The 22904-nt window shown below is 37.6% G+C and overlaps 1 protein-coding gene across 2 annotated transcripts in view; it reads right to left on the bottom strand.

Annotated features, from left to right (window-relative positions):
• Window positions 1-1662: 1662 nt before the first annotated feature.
• The window catches only part of angpt1 (angiopoietin 1), a 199272-nt gene continuing 178030 nt past the window's right edge, over window positions 1663-22904 (bottom strand). For both annotated transcript variants that reach the window (XM_008108252.3, XM_003219446.4), the window contains 2 exons: window positions 15858-15988; window positions 1663-4945 (listed from right to left, as the gene is read on the bottom strand). In XM_008108252.3, the coding sequence (XP_008106459.2) occupies window positions 4785-4945; window positions 15858-15988 (292 nt within the window). In that variant the 3' untranslated portion in view covers window positions 1663-4784. The remainder of the gene's footprint in view (window positions 4946-15857; window positions 15989-22904) is intronic.

Genomic DNA, 22904 nt, shown 5'->3' with positions numbered 1-22904 from the left:
ATATTAGGACACCAACAAGAATGCTTGATGTTCATTGGGATTGATGTACACTAGTTTCATTGTGCACCAGTCCCATTGCTCAAACAACACTTTGCTGAATGTGCTATGTAGTAATGTAACGGCAAACCTGTAACGAGACATAGATGTTATGATAGGAATTTGAATTTGCCCAATTCCAATTCCTACTTACAGATGTCCACTTACAAAGATGTAACTTTTTGTTATCACCCATTTCTACCAGGTATCTGACATTCTGGAACCTGTAAGTCAGTCTGCTGTAACTAAATTTATTTGTAGGAATATTTAAAAAAACAAAAACAAAAATAGCATCATGGTTTTTTGTTTGTTTTGTTTTGAAGTGGTTTGCCCTTGCAATTGAGAAAGTGCGACTTGCTTAAGGTCCCCCAGTGAGTTTTATGTCTGAGCTGGGAGTCAAACATTTGTTTCTAAAGTCCATGCCAACAATTCCCTAGAATCCATGCTGATAACAAGTAGAAGGGTGTTTTTTTAGTGACACGCTCCATATTTAAGAAATACTTCATGCTGACATCATGTGAATAGTCCCATAATGTGAGATAGTCATAACACTACCAGCATTCTGGTTCATGAGTTGATACTTTTTTTTTCCAGGCCAATATGGAGAATTAACTTGTGACAGAACTGAATGAATTGACATGTTTCTGAAAATTTGCCATCAACCATGCATTTTATACATTGTATTTGTGCATCCTACATTTTACACTGGTAATCCATTGTGAAATGACACCCACTCATTGATGTGTATTACACAATGTTGCTTATTATGCATGAGGGTTATAGAGTCCTGTGTATGTCTGCATGCGGACATTTACACAACATGCAGGGAATGTTGCATTGAGGCCTCCTTGTCATTTCAGCACAGGCTGAGATATTGGAACTACATTTGGGCTGAAACCAATAAAATATAAGGACTTGTTAACACAATCCAACTTGTCCATCCTTTCTTCCCCTACCAAGCCATAATGCTGACCCAAATTGTTGGCACAGTATAGAAGCACTGCTTGTAAGGGGGTAATATGCACTGTTTTATTTTATCATGACTTTTGTCCTGTTTTGTTTTTTAGAGGAGAAAAAATACAGCCAAGCTGGCATGAATATGTATGATGATCAAGTATTATGTTTGATCATGTGGATAACTGTTACCAAGGGATGTTAAGAAAATTTCCTTTATCCGTATAGCATGCATTTGAAACAATGACTGGGCTCTGAGTAAAATAATTAAAATAATTCAGATCAGTCACTGCCAAGAATTGTGAATGAATGAATGATTAAAGTGAAAAGAAGTCATTCAATTTCATTTGCAAAAAAACTGAATAAATAAGAAGGAAATACAAATCTCATTTGATTATCTGCAATAATCTGTTGGTTGGAAACAAAAAAATCAAGCTCTCTCTGTGTGTGTGTTACTGTGAAAGAAAGAGAAAAAAGTTGGAAGGAAAGGGCAAAGGGTGGTGTAAACTTTGATTTGTTCATGTTTTAAGGTTTACCTTCTCACTCCTTGCATTGTCAATCTGAACTTCCCAGTATTTTTTTTAGGATTTTCCCCCTCCAGTGTTTAACTTCTGGGAATAAGAATGCCACAAGAATACATACTCAAAACAAACCAAGGATGAAATCATCTGATGTGTTTTAAATGTTTTATTATAAAGAATAGGAAACCATGTCCCCATTTGTTCAAACTGAGATAAATAAACAGTAAATATCATGCTTGTGTTTTGATCGTTCTTTTGCTCTCTCCCCGTCATCCTTAACTTGTGTCCTTTGCAATTTGATCTATACAGTGGTATTCTTCATTTGGAAACTTTAAAAATATTACATCTTTTGAGAAACACCACGATCTTTGGACATAAATGAAGACTGCAGGAATGAAGGAGAAATCAACAATATGAAGGAACCTTCTGAACCAAAATAAAACAAAACAAAAGTCAGTAATTTAACCAGAAGAACTCAACTAATTAACTTCCTTTGGCAGGATGATGTAAAGAGAAATACATACAGATAAATGCAAAAGACCCTTTTAGCTTTGGAAACATGTAGCTGTGGTGCTATGGTATTCCTTTATTCATTCATGTTGTTTGTACAAAGTCTATGCAGATTTTGTTCCCATAAATGGAAGAAACTTGCCTACTATTGATTAAGAGCATGGACACTCAGCTGCATTCAACACAAAATTAGAAATTATCAATACTTTTCAAATGTCATTAATGGAGCCTCAAGTTTTATTTAAGCCTATGTTCTCAATCCAAGGTCATCATTAAGCTTCACATAGCTTGTCTGCATATGCTTTTGTATAAGGACAACTGTGGGACAGCATTCACAGAATGCTTGCCTGAAAAAACTACATGTTATTTCCCAACATAATAGGATGGCAAGAATTCAAAAACTATCATACATGTCAGAATATTTTCCCATTCAGCGTACTCTATTATGGGCTGGCATATCATTTGACCTACTTCCTGAACCTTCAAATTGGGGACAAGCTAGAGTTCTTCCGCATCAAAACAATACAAAAAATGCACTCGACCATTTAGGTATGGGTCTTCCTCAATTCAAATACAGACAGTTTACAGAACTGTAGAAAGAAGCAACTTCAAAGATACAGAGTGGAAGAATGCTCCGGTGAGATTCATATCGATCACGCATGGGCAAACTTCAGCCCTTAAGTGTTTTGGACTTCAAATCCCACAATTCCTGGCTGGGATTTCTGGGAGTTGAAGTCCAAAACGCCTGGAGGGCTGAAGTTCTATTTACTATTTAGTTTGTATGAATACAACTTGCAATGAGATGATGGAAGAGAACAAACTCACTGGCTAGAACTTAGTTGGTTGGGATACTTTTCCTACGGAAAGAGGCTCCATCATATGAAAAAGTGTAGAGATGCATGGCACTAGATAAAATATATCCGATATGATCTAGCTATTGGCGAGTCAGATAATTTTCATAATCCTTCCCATTGCAAGAGAAATAGAAGGACCGCACAAATTTTATGGGATTAGTATAGTTTTTATAATTGAAAAACCTGCTCATGTGAGACATTTGTGAAGAGGGCACTCCATGTCTTAATGGAAGAGTAAAGAAGAGCAGAAGGTCAAAGAATCAGTACTAGCACCTCTACGTAGGTGAGGTAATATTAATGCCTGAAATGCTGAAAAGTAATTGCCTCTCAGTGTAGATGATACTGAACTAGATGGATCATTGCCCTGACTTTGTTCTAAAAGTTTCCCTCTGTTTCTATACATGAAATGGTGGATATACACATGTTTCTGAGATCCAGACAGAAACTAAAACATTAGTTAGACCTTATTGTCTGAGTCAAATATTTGAACTGATCCTCAGCATACATTTTTTAAAAGTTCATGAAATTCCAAAGATACATATGCTGGACACATTTTAAACAGAAAGCAGTGTTTAAATATAGTAACCCACTTTCTCAGAACAAGTACTTTTAATTCTCACTAATTTCAAATAAAGTAGAGCTATGCACGTGCTTAGTTTTCCTTTTTAAATTAATGTGCTTACATTTGGTTGTTTTCTGGCCATGGTATTGATCATCCATAATTGCAATTATCCCCTTTATTCTCCTATATTTATTTATTATTCTCCACAGTAACTGAACCACTACAAAGAACTGAAAAGAACTGATAAGCCTCCTGCTTGGCTTACTTTCAAATTTACAATGAGTAACAGAAAACAAATGAAGGTCTAGCAATTTAGAAGTAATTAACTTTAACATGTGCACATACAAAAAAAAAAAAAAGCCCAAGGCTGGTTAATGAACCCAATCCAGTTAAATATGAGGTTATGCCATTTGCATACATGCTGTATTTAAGTATATTTTCCAAAGGAAATTCCATATACAAATAACCTTTATTTCACCTTTTTAAAATAACCAACAATTTCTTTTGAATGGGAGATTCAGACTGGGTTTGACAGAGCCCAAAGCTGCTGCAGTCAAAAAGAAAAATCCCTGGCTTCTTTTGTTATCATGCCATAAATCCTAGCTGAAGGATTATGTCAATTATCCAGATTACCAACATGCACCCTAGTCAGTCGGGGCAATTCCCCCCACATTGCTCTTATCATTCTCTGCCTGTCATGAAGCACAGGCTCTTTATTAGGAACATGTTTCACATTTGAAATGGGCTTAAATGAGAAATCACTCCTACATACCTTATTGATCCTACATTAAAGAAATGTTATCTATCTAAATTATATTTGTTGATAGCAGGCAAGGGCTTGCACAGCCATCTTTGCATTTTCAAGGCAACATGTCCCTATCAAAATAAATATCAGTTGTGCTTTTGCATAGATTCAATGCTTTTTACACTGTGGATGAGTATCCCTTTATTTATTTATTATTATTTATTTTTGCTTCCCAAAACTGCATCTTCCTTGTATGTAGTCTGATAACTTTCATTGTTTTTGTTTAAGAAAAAAATGAGAAGAAAAGCTTCAGCTAAATGTTATTGGGTTCCTTTGTGGCAACTGAATTGAAAGGTTGCCCACTGAATAGTCAGTTATCTTCTGTAGTCTGAGCAACCATGTCTTCATCTGCATCCTCATGTGTTTGGTGGTGATTCATGTCCATTTTCTGCAGCCTGTGACATCATATCTGAGTAGAGCTGGATTCCTGCCATTTGATGCCTTTCAGAAAGTTCCTGCCTTCTGCTTCTGAAGGTTACATAGGAGATCCTTCAGATTGTGGTAGCTATACTGCACATTGTTCTTGCCTTTGCTTGGTGTCTTTAAAAGTCTAAAGGCCGGATCATCATAGTTGTGGAACGTAATGAGTAACTGGGGCCTTTGAAGTAATGCCATTTGATTCCATTTATTTTTCCGTGGTGTTGTCCGGCGGAGTAGAACATTCCATTGAGATTGGAAGGCCCACAGGCATCAAACCACCAGCCTGAAATAATTAGGAACAAAACAATTAGGCCATATATATGAACCAAGCAAGCTCTGTTTCATTTACAAGATTAAATTAAAAGTGAATATGAAGCATCTAAGTGGTAAAGACCACTCAGGAGGCAATAGTTTCAGCTTTGTTCAAACAAATAAACAAATAAACATTCTGTGGCTGGTATACAAGGAGCCACACAAGTAGTTGTATATGCCCAGAGTAGCTTTGCGATAGTGTTTTAAAAATAAAACAAAGAAATAGCATTCAGAATACCATTTCTGAAAGTTAGAGGACTTGTGGAAACATCAAAAAAGAAAAAAAAGATGGGGTTGGAAAACAGAGTCTTCAGTATCCTTACCTATAGATATTGCCTTAGACCAGTGCTTCTCAACCTGCGGGTCCCCAGGTGTTTTGGCCCACAACTTTCAGAAATCCCAGCCAGTTTACCAGCTGTTAGGATTTCTGGGAGTTGAAGGCCAAATCATATGGGGACCCACAGGTTGAGAACCACTGCCTCACACCAAGTGGTATGTTAGACAGGAAATGTCCTCACTCCCCCTTCCATTTGTTTTTCTGCCATTTAGAAGCTTCCATCTCAATGGGGTGGAAAATGCATGTTGGTTTTGTGACTGAACTTTAAAGGACGCATCCAAGGTGAGTTCGATATTATAGATAGATCCTTTATCATTCAGATTAAAACCCATAACAGATCCACTGGTCAATTGACATGGGAGCCAACAGCCTCCATTGGTCTGACATTTTATCATTTTAAGTATTATTTTTAAAAGCTAGGCCTCTTTGTGTGTTTCAGTAAAATGAAAAGAAAAGACCTGGGACTCAATACAATGCTGGCAGAGTGGACATCTACCAGTGCATTCACACAGGAGAAAGAGGGAGAAAAGAGCTAACTTAGTTGTCCCACAAATCAATGACAGTTTAACTGGTGGCCTAACTTCTGTGCGCTATGGCAAGAGGTAGACTTTGAAGTCCTCTATGGATAAGACAAATAGGAACACTGCCCCCTGGAGTGGCCCCTGCCTTCTCCATATTGTTTTTTAGTGATCAGGGGATTGGGTTAGGGTGGTATTTATAATAATAGGTCTCACTGGCAGGTTACTAAGGGAGATTGACTCATTGTGCACCTTCTCACCCCCCTTGTGGGTTAAGGGCAGGCCTCCAGAATAGCCTCACTATATTCTAGGGTTTGAGGAGCTGTGAAAGGCGCAACCCTTGGAACCAAACCAAGGGATTTGCTCTCTCTTGTAAAGTTTTGAGGCATGGTAGGGAGTGCCCTTGGAATAGCCTTCCAGTAAATGACCAGCCTGGGCGAGTAACCAAAGTAGCTTGATTGCCCTCTGATAGTTCACCCAACAGAAGGCTAAGGAGGTGATCATGATTCAATACCTGTTGCTTGTGTTAGACCCATATCAGGTTGCTCCCTCACAGGAAAAATACATAACAAATTAGGCCAATAAATGCTGTCTAATTCACCCAAATCTTTGTGCCTACTAGCTTCCTATTTCATGGTGGGGAATCAATTCACATATGGTTTATCCCCATCACATAAGTTGATCAATTTATACATGTAGATCTATTTATTCATATTAAATAGAAGGAAATTCCAAAAAGTGAGCTTCTTTAATTCATGGGAGCAGTCACTCAATGATACAAGTACTGAAATGGGTAATCAAGAAAATTTAGCAGGATCAGCCATTTCTCAAATATTTTTAATATTTTCCCCATCCTCTACAAGTTTGAAGGAATGGATAAACATGGAAATTTACCCAAATTTTCCTCATTAGGGAAATAACATAAAAATCAAGTTGTAAGAAATATACATATCCCATGCCTTTATGTTATGCCTCTTTTTTGTGTGATGTACACAATGGCTTGCTTCCTACAACAGGTTGTGTAGTGTAAATGTTTACATGTGGAGTTACATATTGATTGTGCTACACTACCCTTGGGTTAAATTGCAATGCTCTACCACTGAATTCACAACCAGATGTGAAAACCAGTAATGTGCTGGAGGTATAATGGCATTGCACACAGAATTCGAGTTCTGCACCCTTGAATTGAGTGCATCTTGCAAAAATGTCAACCCACTTCTATAGGGGAACTTACACATCCATATGACACTAATAGGGATTCCAGACATTGTATTAAATGGTATCCTGAGCACATGTACCCATAAATGTGCCCATTTGAATGTTAGACGGTGACAACTAAAACATGTGCCTAACTTGTGCAACAAATGAGAGATGGTTTAAATCACAAAATTTATTTCTCAAATTCTGCCCTCTGCAGACTCCTTGGTTGTTTAAATATGCGTAGCCACTAGCCAGGCTTTAAAGAGGTAAACATGGCCAAATAAGTAATTCAGAAATAAACATTTGAAGTTCTTTCTTTCATTGCAGATGGCACTGAAAAGAAATTAAGCCATTTTTTTAAAAAACCATCCCTAACTGAATTAAGAGAAGCAGTGTATCATTTTACTAGCATAACTTACGTATTCAGATGGGCAAGGCAGAACATTGTGAAAGCATGCATACTTCACAAATTAATGAAAGTGCTGATTATCATTCTTCAAGTTTCTATGCTTTTGGACAGCAGGAACTACATTGACATCTGTCTTATATTCTTACTGCTTTGTTTCATGATACATTTGCAGGGCATTGGTTTTCAAGACTGAGGGAGAGAATGTGAAAAGCTTTGTAGAGGTTTTAAGTGTGTTTCAAAGTGACCCAGTTTGCATGGCCTAACAAACCAGGGCTCCAGAGGAAGAACGGCTTATTCATGAAAAACATTCTAATGTATTTGATATGATCAGTCCCACTGCAAGTAGGCTAAACCTGCTTACTCTGATATCAAAACTTGACATTTTGGCATTCATTTTTCCAACCAAGCCATTTGGTTTTTTTCCCCAAGAGTATCTTTGGCTTATTAGTGAGGAAATGGGCCAGAGTTTAATTTCTTAAAAGGTTGGATATCAGGCTAATCTGTGAATAAAAGATCTTGAATTGAGAGTTACTGGTGGACCCTCATCGCCATGCTGTTACATTCAAGGCAAGGCTTAACACATAATCCTGGATTGTTCTGATGTTTGCAAACATGCAGTATCAGGCGCACACTTTACTGATGTTGTTACCTATGTTGAATTAACAGCAGTCTGGCTTCATTGGCACACTGCATTATACACTGACCATATGATGCAGTTTGGGACTATGGTGGTACAATGGGTTAAACCCCTGTGCTGCTCACCTGAAGGTCAGCAGTTTGAATCTGCTGGCGAGCTCCCGCTGTTAGCCTTAGCTCCTGCCAACCTAGCAGTTTGAAAATATGCAAATGTGAGTAGATAAATAGGTACAGCTTTGACGGGAAAAGGTAAAAAAAGATTCTCCAAGCAATCGTGCTAACCACATGACCTGAAGGGAGCAACACAGGATCCTTGACTTGAAAATAGAGAAGAGCACCTCCCTAGAGCCAGAAATGAAAGGAGAAGTCTTTGTTTTTGTCTGTGTTGAGTGCCTCAATGTATGCGATTGTAAATAAGGCATTGACTGTTTGTCTTTGTCTGCTTTATATATACTGCAATCTGCTCTGAGTCCTTCGGGGAGAAAGGCGGAATATAAATACAGAGTAGTTTCAAACTGTATTATATCACAGTCTAGATAGGGGTAAAAGACAACTTAGCATCTTCAAATGAATATAAACTGAAGATGGAAATATGATTAAATAGCAACAGTATCTGGTATCTCATATAGGAAAGTGTGAACTACTGAAATGTGTGCGGGAGAGAGCCTGAGGATCTGGGAAATGGAGGGAAGGTATAGCAGGGTATGCCTGCCTACACATCAGCATAGTGCTCAGCACATGGCAAAATCAATATTTGCTTTTTATTTGTTTTATTCAAATATTTTTGAACTGGAGATTGTTAAATCTGTAGTTGCAGAACTTTATCTAACACAAACTCAGTTATTACATAATTTTTAGAACTAGAAAACATATGTATCACTCTTTCTGTATGTGTTTTGTTTTGACAGTAGCTTTTGTATCATTCATTGATATATGTAATATAATAAGGAGCTTTATTGTATTACATATATTGACCAATAATATTAAAGCTACTGTCAAAATAAACATACAGACAGAACTATACATTTAGCACAGGCTTTATTTTCTTCAGTTCACATTTCTTTCCATGTTCCTTCCTCATCTAGAAGCAAATTGGGGACATATGAATCTCCCATGAGAAACATTGTTGGTCTAACCACAATTCTTTAGGTTTTCTTCCAAAACCCTTAGATGTGCCACTTGTAAAGAAACCCCCCACATTAGTGCTGAATGTCACTTTAGGTAAAATAGCAGCAGTGTCTCCAAGAACCAAATGAAATATTATGTGGCATATCTGTGACTGGATCTCTGAAAGCCTTTTTCTTCCATTAGAAACAGAAACTGAGGAGGCAATTTCGATCGAAACTCCAGTCCTGGGGGAATTTTAATCATGTCCCCTGGCCGAAAACTCTCCTCCCACTCAGAAACTGCTAATAACCATAGTTACAGAATATGTAAATGAGTTTGTATGTGCATGTAAGACACACACACACACACACACACACACACAGAGAGAGAGAGAGAGAGAGAGAGAGAGAGAGAGAAGATATTTAACTACTGGAAGACATCCATCCATTTATATCCATCTATTTTCCTCTGCATGTCTAATAGTAGCTTGAAGCAAGATCTCTCTCTCTCTCTCTCTCTCTCTCTCTCTCTCTCTATATATATATATATATATATATATATATATATATACACACACACACACACACACACACACACACACACACACACACACACATATGATATTGACAAATTGAAACCTGTTCATAGAGGGGCAACCAAAATGGTAACAGATCTGGAAGTCAAACTCTATGAGGAATGGCTTGGGGAGTTGGCCATGTTTAGATTGAAGAAGAGAGGGTTGAGAGGACACATCATAATCATGAATAAGTATTTGAAAGAATGTCATATTGATGAAGGGGCAAGCTTTTTTTCTGTTGCAATACAGACTAGGATATGGAGCAATGTGTTGAAACTGAAGGAAAAAAGATTCCACCTAAACATTAGGAGGGTTCCTTAAACAGTAGAATATATCGCCTTGAAGTGTGATGGAGTCTCTCTGGAGGTTTTTAAATGGAGTCTGGATGGATATCTCTTGATAGTGCTTTAATTGTGGATTCTCGGATGGCAGAATGGGCTTGAATTGTGGTCTCTTCCTACTCTATGATTCTATTATTCGATTTCAAGTTTTAATATTTTAGAGAAAATAGTTAATTCTCCCTCTCACAGTAGTGTGCACCTATTGCTAATGCTCACTTCCTCTGGCTTCTTTTTTTTTTCTTTGTCAAAGAGAAAGATATTATCAATGATGTCCTCTCTAGTTTGATCTTCAAAGAAACTGCTACTTCTATGATAGACAGTGATGCTCAGTGTCACCATAACACCCTCCTCAATACTCCCATGCAATTGCAGATCTAGTTCATATCTGGTTTTCAAGCATTGGTCATCCAAGTGTTTGGGACTTCATTTCCCAGAAGCCCCAGTGAGATTGGCCTACTGTCAGGAATTCTGGGACTTGAAGTTGAATACACCTGGACTAAAGAAAGGCTGAGAACCATTATACTAGGACCAGGAAGGAATCTTGTTTGAAACTCTGGAAATCTGCTCTTTCCAGTCAGTGCTGGCAACACAGAGCAAGATGAACCAACTATCTAAAGCAGGCATGGGCAAACCTTGGTCCTCCAGGTGTTTTGGACTTCAACTCCCACAATTCCTAACAGCCTACCAGCTGTTAGGAATTGTGAGAATTGTAATCCAAAACAACCACAGGGGTGAAGTTTGCCCATGCCTGATCCAAAGCAACTTGCAGTTTTTCTAAGCATCTTACTGTGTGTGAAGCTGTAATCAATACCACACTCCTTCTTCAAAGGTATTTCTACTAGACCAGCATTTTTCTTTTTAAAAGGTTCACGGTATTATTACTTTTTTCCTAGAGGGGATAGAAGGTGACCACTACCTTTCTTCCATGTTGACTGCAGGTTGCTGCATGTGAAAAACAATATCTATAAACCTGTGAGACGTATCTACAATGGAAGCCAAGCCAGGCCAAGTAATAATTGAGTCAAGTGCTCACAGTTAGTGGGATGGTGTGAAGTTTCTTTGACTTCATGGATCAACATTGTGATTTCCAAAACTGAAATGCTTACTAACTGTTTTCCCTCCTCTCTGAAGTACACCTCCCCAAATCCACTGCTGTTCAATGTTTCCAATTTGATCTCTAGAGATGAGATGGAATTAAACATGGATATTGTGTGAGGGTAGAATGTATTTCCCACATAGGTCATACATTGTGTCAGCAGATTTTGTTCTTCATACTTTCTAAAAGAAAGGAGGTCTTGTTTTTTTTAACCACAAGTATATTCATAATAATGATTGGTATATAGCAGCAAGGTTGATGCTAGTCTGTGTATTTAAACCAGTGTGCAATTTATGATTTGAGCCTTGTAAAGTAATTTCTTGCAATCTTTTTTTAAAAGAATACTTTATATGATTTTTTCCTTCCTATAGTAACACTTCATAATAAAATCTTTGGGGAAGGAACAGTGCCAAATACATTCTGATATTCCGTTATTTTGATACAGTTGACCTCTCTTTGATTACAAAGCTATACCTAAGGGGCTAATAACCAAAGAAAAAGAAAGCAGTACAGCTGATGTTTGACTGTAACAAGACCGTAATCCTGTAGAAATTCAAGACAAAGCTAAACATGGAAAAATCTAATCCTCATTTCTTTTTCAAGACTGGACCATGAAACACATAAGTGGTTCTCAGCTCTGTTTTCATTGTCAAGCGTATGGACCAGAAGGTGGTATTTATTACCATACTACTTCAAAACAACCATCATAGCATGAAAGATAGGTTTTCTTTGGGGGTTATTTTTTTAACAAGGCAATTTGAACACTCCACAGTCCCAACACCGCACTAGTTTAGAAATTATGTATGGAACAATTTGCCACTATAATTCTCCACTGAAGGACTTCTGTACAAGTAGATATACCTTTCATGAGAGGATAAGTGTTTTATATAGTCCATAAGATATTAAATTTCTACATTAGGATTTTCCACTTTTTAATAAAGCACTGAGTTTCGTGTTTGAATGAACCATTGCAAATGAATCCTTGGAGGTTGGATCTTCATCAAATGCAGTGCCAATGCAAACTCAACACTTTTCAGTGAAGGTTCACAGGAAGCACAAAAAATGCACTCTGGAATGTTAAATTACAATAATGTGACTGCAGGCTAGATTTCTATGCTTCCCCATGATGTTAAGACTTATAAGGTTGCCATTGCTTCAGAATTTGTGATAAAAATTTGGTTTCTCCCAGCCAAAACAGTATGCAAACCAATACCTTAATTACTGAAGAGCAATTCAAGTAAGTTTCTCTTGCATGCTAACAATGAAAATCAACAACATTGTCCAACCAAGTGATCAACAGTTTCTCAACTAGTCAATTTCATTTCATAAAATAGATTAAGCTGCCAGTAAAACACAGTATAATTACCCAGATATCATAATATACAGTTTTTCCTCTTATTCTTGTTGTTATTTCTGTTATTTTTCATGACTGTTGTTTAATGTTTATTTTTGTAGTTTTATAAGCAAATATTGTTGTGTTCATGGATTTAGATGAGAGCCCTTTATGCACTAAAATTAGAAATTATATTTGTTTAAAAGAAGGCAGAGGTCTTTTATGGAATTGGAGACCAATAAAAAGGGGTGCTTCTTTTCTGTCTTTGGTTTAAACTATGATTTGTCAACAAATCAAGATCAAACTCCATATTTTGGACATGCCTGGTTTGGATAAGCAAAGTCAAAATTCACTACATTCCTGCTTTGGACACAATTACAAAGGAAATATATTTTTCAAACTATCTGTTCTTGGACATCTTACAAAACAAAATGGAACTAGCAGCACTACTAAGAATAAATGCTATTTCTCATGTGACCCATTATGATAACTTTGTATCCTCCAGACAATAAGTAACCTTTAAATATAGCCTCACCTTTCTATTTCTGATTATTTTAGTTTCTACATCTTATTTTCCCCTTTTGTTCCTTGCCATATATAGAATATTCTGCTTAGCTCACAGAGACTACACAATCCCCCAGACTATCAAGATAGCCACACAAGTCATGTACATTTTATGTAATTTATGATGGAAGAGCCGTCTACAAAAATTGCCAAGACCAACAGAATGTCTGATAAAGTTTGCCACAATCAAGGACACTATTATTCTTGAAGATGAATTATTTTTATTATGTTGTTATCACAGACACTTTGTTATCAGACAGCTAGTCGTGACTAAACATTTGAATACATCTTTCTAACTTTCTCTATGGTGAAAGGTTTCAAAGTATCTCACAGGAAGCTGGTTGTGTATGGCAAATCCATGGAAAATAAATATCATAGTGTCCTCTTTAGACATTTTAAAACACATTTAGTAGTACTGGTGCTACAGCAATGATTCCAGCTTCATTAGTCATGCAACTGACCAAAAAAGAAAGAAAGGAAAGACTATAAGCATTTTTTTTGTAAGTCCATAAAACTTTTTTTGCAATTTGGAAACTTTCCCCTCTTAAATATCTGGGAGTTACTTCAAATGGCGGGGAGATCACCCTCAATTAGTGACAGAGATGTAAATCTTTTAATTTGGCTGTTGTGTACAAGTATAATAAGAAAAAAAAAGTTTTCTTCCCACTAGACTGGATAACCCGACTTTCTATGTATGTGCATTTTGAGACTTTTTATGAAAAATTGATTAAGGTGTTTTACACAAAAGTGTTGTTTTCTGCACCAAAAATGGGCAGTAATGTTTTGCAAAAATACAAACAATATTTTATGCACATAAACATGCAAATCTTTCATAGAATTTGCATGTTTATGTGCAAATTTTCAAAAGGAATTAAAAACCTGGTGGTTTCAACAGGTTTTTGAGTCAGATTAGCCTCATTAGCCAAATTGGACTCTACTCTGGTACACTGTTCACCTCTCGGCCCTAAAATATGTGTAAAAGTTTTTCTATTCCTAATATGGACCATGTTAATCTGCCCTGATTCCTGTCCCCTTGAGCGAAGGTTCTGACTGTGATTGTTTATTTTATTTATTGGTAATTTTAACAAAATTGTTTTGCATTGTTTTAATGATGCACTTTTACTGTATTAAGTTATTGTATATTGTATGTTGTTTTGCACTGGTTGAAAACAGCCCTGAGTCCCTTTGGGGAGATAGAGCGGTATACAAATAAAGTTTATTATTATTATTATTTATTATAAAATGTTCAATGGAAGACTCCTGAAATGCACAAGACAAAAATTATTATCTTATCTACCCTATCTTATGTTTTCTCAAAAAGTTGACACATCCTCTCTCACTCAGGATAATAAAACTTCTGAATATGCTGTACATCCCTAGTTTTTGAGCATCTTGGTTTCTGATTCAACCCATCCAATGAGTCCCTTGTTGAAAATGTTAGTATATCAGCAGCACTACCCTTCACATTACTGTCTGTCTGTCTATCTTTCTATCTATTTGGAAGGGCATTAATGCACATATGGCAACATATTTGCCTCACTAGAGGAACCTACAACTATCCTTATTTTTTCCTTGCTGAGAGGGAAATGATAGACTCTACATAGTCTTAACAGTCCTCTAAATATAAATAATTTTGATTTCTCTGTCATTTTTAAGTGACATGAAATCAGATTGCACATCTCCATTAGCTTAAGAAGAGCCATCCTGCTGGATCAGATGAATGATGTCTCTAGTCCAACAATCTGTTGCACAGTACTAACCTGTTGCTTATGGAAATATACAGTTAGCAGTGCATTGCCTGGATCCCACTTGTTAGTCCCAATGAAAGATGACCCATTCAATTAGTTGTTGAATAGTGAGTCAATATGTAGGAAAAGAAACAGAGGCTAGATGGCCATCTGTCAGGAGAGCTTTGGTTGTGTGTTCCTGCATGGCAGGGAGTTGGACTGGATGACCTTTGTGGACTCTTCCAACTTTATGATTCTATGAAATCTCATTTATTCAATGAGTATTCTGTGTAAGGGCTAACAGTTGGATCCCCAAGATTGCATCTACACCTGCCATTTCACACTTCCTGATAACCACAATGCAGAGACCTACCATAACATAAAGCTAATCTAATCAGTAACTGTGATTATGAAAATTTCCAGTCCTCTGAAAACTACCTACATTGGCAGCCATAACTACATCTTGCGACTCTCCATCTCACTGTTTGACTATGTGTTGTGCCTTACTTAATTTGGCCCTAAACTTCTCATTTGAAAGTTTTATTATTTTTCCATTGTCATCTCAGTCAGAAGGCATGAAACTCAGGCTAAGGGTTTTAGATACATCATATTTCACAAGTATCATGAGTCTCATAAATTTTCTTAGACACTACTCCAGTTGGAAAGAGTTCATTTGCTTTCATTTTCATTTTATGTAATGTTACAATAAAAAATTCAATGAAAAGAATCTTAGAGTCAAAAAATGAGTTCTTTTTAGATGTTCGATGAAGCTGTTGATAGAGCAGGATTAACAGGATTAAAAATATGATTCATTGCTCAAGCAACTCTGCTGTATTTCTCCATTAGAATGCAAACAGTGCAGCTCTCCAGATGTTCTGAACTGCATCTCCTAGCATTTCTCACCATTGGCTGTATGCTGGCTAGAACTGCTGGGAGGTGAAGTTCAACAACATCTGGAAGGCTGCACAATTCCCCCCTGCTCTCCATCCATCTGTTGTTATCCAGTAAATATGAATGATTTTAGTATGCAATGCTTACCTCCTGTTAGCATAAGAGCACATTTGCACATACAGTTGTCATTGTCAGCATCTTTGGTACTAAAATCAGCCCCATGCAAGATCAGGCTGCTCTGTTTTCCTGCTGTTCCTGAATGACCCTTTAAATAAAGCCTAAAAGAGGGAAGAGGAATGAGAAGAGAGGAGATCATCAAACAATACAGCTTCAACAATATCTAATTGATTTCTCATTACTAAGAACAGATCTGGAAGATTTTTGAAATCCTGGAAACATTTGGAGTCACTGAAGGGACATTTCAGCCATAACATTCACATTTTTTCTTTATATCTTTCCTAAAGTTTTCCCTACTGAAGGAGTTTGTTTACTTTGGTTAGTTTGATTTATATCCCACTTCATCCAGAGGCATACAGACACTCTGTGAAATCTGCCCAATCTAAATATAAATAAACATAAGCAACACCCATCTTGTCAAAATACTTTTCACTTACTACTTTCTGGAGTTTTGTAATGGTGAGTTTACTCTGCAGTCAAGAGTTCAAGTACAAATCATGAACTTGATTGCTTCACATAACCCACTGAAAGCAATGTGAGCATCCATTCAATAAACTTTATCTCATCAAGATTGGCACCAGTGTTTTGAGCTCATATTTAAGGCAAGCATTTTTGTATGCAGTATCTGACTTCAATCAAAAAAAAGGGAGAAATATCCTTGTGTCAGGCTTACAAACATTTTTAAAAATGGAAAGATGAGAGAAAAAAAGGCAGAGAATAGTGACCGGGCCTCCAAAACCAATAGAAACCACTGAGGCCCCGGCCACACACAGCTGTATAAAATCCACATTGAACTGGAATATATGGCAGTGTGGACTCAGATAACCCAGTTCAAAGCAGATATTGTAGGTTATCTGCTTTAATATTCTGGATTATATGGCTGTATGTAAGGGACCTGAGGCTGGATCTACACTATCCTTGATCCCAGGATGTGATCCCAGATTATCTGCTTTGAATTGGATTATATGAGTCTACAATGCCAGATAATCTGAGATAAACAGATAATTTGGGATCTGATCCTGGGATACAGGGCAATGTAGATCCAGCCTGAGCTATAAGTGCTTGCTGACTCCCTATTCAATAATTACTGGCTGGTATCTTGTTCAATTACTATAATGTTGCAAGACCAAATTACAAGATGATAGTCTTGGATCCATCCCTGCTGAAAGCTACACAAAATTTACTCACACTCATTAGAGTGAAGCTGTTAATCCATGATATATTTAGAGAATTGTGTTAGAAATGTATCATGGACATCTATGATATATTTATCGTATTGCATTAGTCAGAGTTGAGATAAATACAAGGCAAGGAAAGCTCCAAAAACTGTACAGATAAAGTATATAAAAAAAGTCAAAATAGAGAAAGCCTGGAGATTTAAAAGCCAAGTTTTATGGGGCACTTCTGGAATGTCATGCCAATTAGATACTGTTTTCTAAAACAATGCACAGGTTAACTTGAGAGCAAGGTATTGAAATTATTTTGCTGGTTTGTATACAATTATTGTATTGCTTCTTGAATATAAACAAATCAAACTTAGATTCACACCTCCTAGATTTAATGTGTTTTGACAGTGATGGTAGTCATTTCTCTTACCTTATTTTCCCCTTCAGAGGAAAATAAACTGCTTTAGAATAGTGCTGATAGAAAAATGGCTTTTGACTACTATGTCTACAAACTTATTTTAAATTGACATAGCTTAGCAGTACATCACCCTTGCAAAGTTCACAGAAGCTGATGTCAGCATTTAAAAAAATGGTTACTGGATTTTCAGCAAATGTGACCAGAAAAGGCCACATTAATGTAACATATGTAAATACTGGATATGTGAAATTTCATACTGTAGTCCTAGAGGCAAAGTAGTTTGAGTTGCTTTTTTATATCACAATTTCCAGAATCTCCCAACCAGCATTGAGATTTTTTTATCTGTTGTACAAAAATGTGAGTATTTCGAAGTCTGGTAGAAGATATGATATAGGAGATTGGTATGTAGGGATCTGAAAATTCAGTCATAGTCATTTTCTCTGCAGTGATTAGAATCACAATAATTCTCATCCTAAACTAGTTCTACATCAAGTTGCAACCTTTGCCCCTGCACATAAATTTGTACACATTTTACAAAGTGTCCTAACTGATGTATGCAATTCCATTAATGTATTCATTTTTACAAGAGTCCGCATCTAGCATTTCCAGTTAAAAGGCATAGGATAGCACATCAGATGGATAAAACCTCTACTCATAAGCCCATGAATGGAAGACATATTTTTGAATCCAAGCTGTGGTTTCTAGGCCTACATTCATGGTACAGAAGCATTTTCTGTCCAAGACCTCATCCCTACAGCATTAAGAGTCATTGGCTGTAGAAGGTAATTTAATAACATTTATATGACAACGTCTATCATCTTACATACAGAAGAACATTTATCATAAAGATAAAAGGAGTTTTATATAGTTATTACTAAAAGATTGGGGAACTGGAAAATTTATTTTCTTTGATTCCCCTCCCTGTAGCTGTTTATATTCTTGACCTTCTTCCATTCCAATTTGGAAATTATGTATACAAGCCATTCTTTTTGGGCCTTTGTAAATGTGAGTTATGATTTGTCTAGTGTTAGTGACTTAATTATATAGAAACTGGCTGTAGTGCAGATGGAAAAGAATGAGACTACATTTGCCAGAAGGCTAAGCTGTAAATAAACAATTTAACAAGTTTCAGAACAAGCAGCAAAGAGCAACAGTAAGGCCTCCTCTCTCTCCCTCTTTTTTAATACAGCAAGGTTTCTGAATTTGACTTAAGAGCATAATGTCTGCAAGGGCCACTACATTTTTCAACTTGATGCCATGCTTGAAGGTGGTGGATCAGAATGTACAAATGCAACCCATGTGCTGGAAACCATCTTTGGCAAACATGGGCCTTCTCCTGATTCTTCTAGAATCAGATTATTCCAACCAAACTGATTTTCATAGAATCATAGAATAGTAGAGTTGGAAGAGACCTCATGGGCCATCCAGTCCAACCCCCTGCTAAGAAGCAGGAAATCGCATTCAAAGCACCCCCGACAGATGGCCATCCAGCCTCTGCTTAAAAGCCTCCAAAGAAGGAACCTCCACCACGGCCCGGGGGAGAGAATTCCACTGTCGAACAGCCCTCACAGTGAGGAAGTTCTTCCTGATGTTCAGGTGGAATCTCCTTTCCTGTAGTTTGAAGCCATTGTTCCGTGTCCTAGTCTGCAGGGCAGCAGAAAACAAGCTTGCTCCCTCCTCCCTATGACTTCCCTTCACGTATTTGTACATGGCTATCATGTCTCCTCTCAGCCTTCTCTTCTGCAGGCTAAACACGCCCAGCTCTTTAAGCCGCTCCTCATAGGGCTTGTTCTCCAGACCCTTAATCATTTTAGTCGCCCTCCTCTGGACGCTTTCCAGCTTGTCAATATCTCCCTTCAACTGCGGTGCCCAAAATTGGACACAGTATTCCAGGTGTGGTCTGACCAAGGCAGAATAGAGGGGGAGCATGACTTCCCTGGATATAGATGCTATTCCCCTATTGATGCAGGCCAGAATCCCGTTGGCTTTTTTAGCTGCCTCATCACATTGTTGGCTCATGTTTAACTTGTTGTCCACGAGGGCTCCAAGGCCTTTTTCGCACACACTGCTGTCAAGCCAGGCGTCCCCCATTCTGTATCTCTGATTTCCATTTTTTCTGCCGAAGTGAAGTATTTTGCATTTGTCCCTGTTGAACTTCATTTTGTTAGTTTCGGCCCATCTCTCTAGTCTGTCAAGATCGTTTTGAATTCTGCTCCTTTCTTCTGGAGTGTTAGCTATCCCTCCCAGTTTTGTGTCGTTTGCAAACTTGATGATCGTGCCTTCTAACCCTTCGTCTAAGTCGTTAATAAAGATGTTGAACAGAACCGGGCCCAGGACGGAGCCCTGCGGCACTCCACTTGTCACTTCTTTCCATGATGAAGACGACACATTGGTGAGCACCCTTTGGGTTCGTTCGCTTAGCCAATTAGAGATCCACCTAACCGTAGTTTTGTCTAGCCCACATTTTACTAGTTTGTTTGCCAGAAGATCGTGGGGGACTTTGTCGAAGGCCTTACTGATATCCAGGTACGCTACATCCACAGCATTCCCTGTATCGACCCAACTCGTAACTCTATCGAAAAAAGAGATCAGATTAGTCTGGCATGACTTGTTTTTGGTAAATCCATGTTGACTATTAGCAATGACCGCATTTGTTTCTAAGTGTTCGCAGACCACTTCCTTAATGATCTTTTCCAGAATCTTGCCTGGTATCGATGTGAGGCTGACCGGACAGTAATTGTTTGGGTCGTTCTTTTTTCCCTTCTTGAAGATAGGGACCACATTCGCCCTCCTCCAATCTGCTGGGACTTCTCCCGTTCTCCAAGAACTCTCAAAGATAATTGCCAGTGGTTCTGAAATAACTTCCGCTAGTTCCTTCAATACTCTTGGATGTAGTTGATCTGGCCCTGGGGACTTGAATTCGTTTAGAGTGGCCAGGTGTTCCTGGACAACTTGTCTCCCTATTTGGGGTTGGATTTTATTTGCCTTCCCTCCACCACTGCTGAGTGACCATGGAAAAAGGTTGCTAGCGTAGTGCACCAACAGTATCCAAGCATTAATGTGTACAACCCATAATGCGCAGGCAAGTTGACTGAATAGAATCAAAGCACTGATCATGAATACAGATGTTGCTATCGCAGAGTAATGACCATTTCTATCATATAAAAAATAAAAATGGTTGTTTTCATGCTCTAGCCCTGCACACTCTAATTCATCTGTTGCCTATTTGGATTTGACTGGCCAAACCCAAAGGGTGCTCACCAATGGCTCCTCCTCATTCTGGAGTTCTCTCCAGGGTTCTGTCCTTTGTTGTTCAACATCTTTATGAATGACTTGGACAAAGGAACAGAAGGCATACATCAAATTTGCAGATGATATCAAATTGGAAGGGATAGCTAATAGCCCAGAGGACAGGATCAAAATCCAAAATGACTTTAATAGATTAGAAAGTGGGACCAGAACTAATAAAATGAAATTCAGCAGGGAGAAATGTACAGTACTATACACAGATCTGGGATAGGTGACACCAGGCTTGAAAGCAGTACACGTGAAAGGGATTAGGAGCCTTAGTAGACCACAAGCTGAACATGAGTCAACAGTGTGATGTCTCTTCCAACTCTATAAGTCTATGAAATCAGTTTCTTTTCTTTTCCTTTCTTTTTAATAGGTTCTGTATCAGAAGCAGTAATGCATAAACTATAATTTGCCCATGTTTTAATAAAATAAGTTGAAATCACAATAAAACATAAAATTCCAAAAATGCTCTGGAACCAAAATAGAAGTTATAGTTATCATGATTCTGTAACAATGAAAATTTCTGGCTTACTCCATTTAGAAAATGAGTGACAGACAGTAAGCTTCTGATTCTGAACTCTGCCCAAAACAGCCAAGGCGTAGTGATGTCTAAAGCCGGCCACACAGTATGTGAACTATTTTTTTTTTTAAAGTAACCTACCAATTCAAATTCTTCATGTTACCAGATATAGCCTTTTGGTCTTCTGTGATTTAGTCCTACAAATTACATTTAAATGTACAATACATTCAAGAAATACAAAGAACATTCCTGGAAATGTTCAGAGCAATTTGAAATAAATAAAGAAATATCATCTCGGAATCCTTGCTTTGCTTTCTAAGGACATCATGTGGGTTTCAAAAATTCCAGGAAGAATTATGTGGCACTAAGGCCCCATTTAGGAAAAAAAACACAAACAGCCTGTTAAACATATTTCTGCTCCCATGGCGTCACTTGTGGCTGAGAGTCAGATATGAGTGAAAGGTTCACTCACTGTCCTCTATTTATAATCTGTGCTCTTAGATGGTGCCACTCTGGCCAGGCCAGGCGGGTTCAGCATGAACTCTGAATGCTTCTTTTTTCCTCTGACAAATCAGGGTCATGACCTTATAAAAAATCTGCATTTCAGAATCACGACTCCACCAGTTTAAAACAGATTCAAGATCTCAATACGTGGACTTCATTATTACTGCTAAACGGTGTAATAAAGGGTAAATAATGACCTGTAAGAGTCAGTTTGCTGCAGACTGTCCCGGTAACTTTGCAGAGCCAAGTATTTGGCAAGTCTTTGTTTTACATGCAGTAAATGACAGCTATCCTGAAATTGCTTGTGTGTGGAATTTTCTGAACCAATACATTATTAAAAATAGTATTAAATGAGCAATGAAACCCGCAATATTGCTGAACTTTAGCTCACATCTAGCAAGCCAGCATGACCAATGGTTAGGGAGAGAAGGGTGGGGTAGAAATATTGTAATAAATAAATTAAAGTTGCACTACTATAAAAGAGAAGGACATGTATTTTATAGGGAGACAGAGATTTTGCAGAGTTTCCTGGAATATTAGATAACAACTTTTTTAAATATGCGATGAAGATGGATAATGAATGATCACATTGTCTAGTTATCAACATATTGTGTGAATTGGGATTTTGTGGGATTAAACTACAATATGAATTTATTAACTTCACAAGAATAATGGCAACAGCTTTCCTGTAGCAAAAATAGCATATCTCAGTATTCATTCACTAATGCTGGGAGATAGCTCACAAATTGCTTCTTTGGACTCTTGTTGCTCCAGTGACAGGGCACCTTAGCAGTGCGTCAAAACAAGCTTCTTCTTAATGTCTACAGATTAGATTACTATACCTTTGATGTCCGGGAAGTGGGAGTAAGAATTGCCTCGAGCCAACTGAGATTTCAAGCGAGCCACAGCAGCTCAACAAATGAAATCTAATAAATACCTACATTTAGCACAATCCAAAATGTAGAAGAGTGCCCATCTGTCAAAACCCTACTGTAAAATGAGCTCTACGCTACAACTGATTGATCATCTTTCTCTCAGGATTCTGCAGAAGTTCACTGAAATTTAGACTGTTATTACAGGAAACTTGCAACCTGAGATAAAAAGCAATAGAGGAA

This window comes from Anolis carolinensis, chromosome 4 (genome assembly GCF_035594765.1).
Source record: "Anolis carolinensis isolate JA03-04 chromosome 4, rAnoCar3.1.pri, whole genome shotgun sequence".
NCBI classification, from domain to species: domain Eukaryota; kingdom Metazoa; phylum Chordata; class Lepidosauria; order Squamata; family Dactyloidae; genus Anolis; species Anolis carolinensis.
The sequence above is the reverse complement of the archived record's forward strand: the minus strand, read 5'-3'. Positions and strand labels throughout refer to the sequence as shown.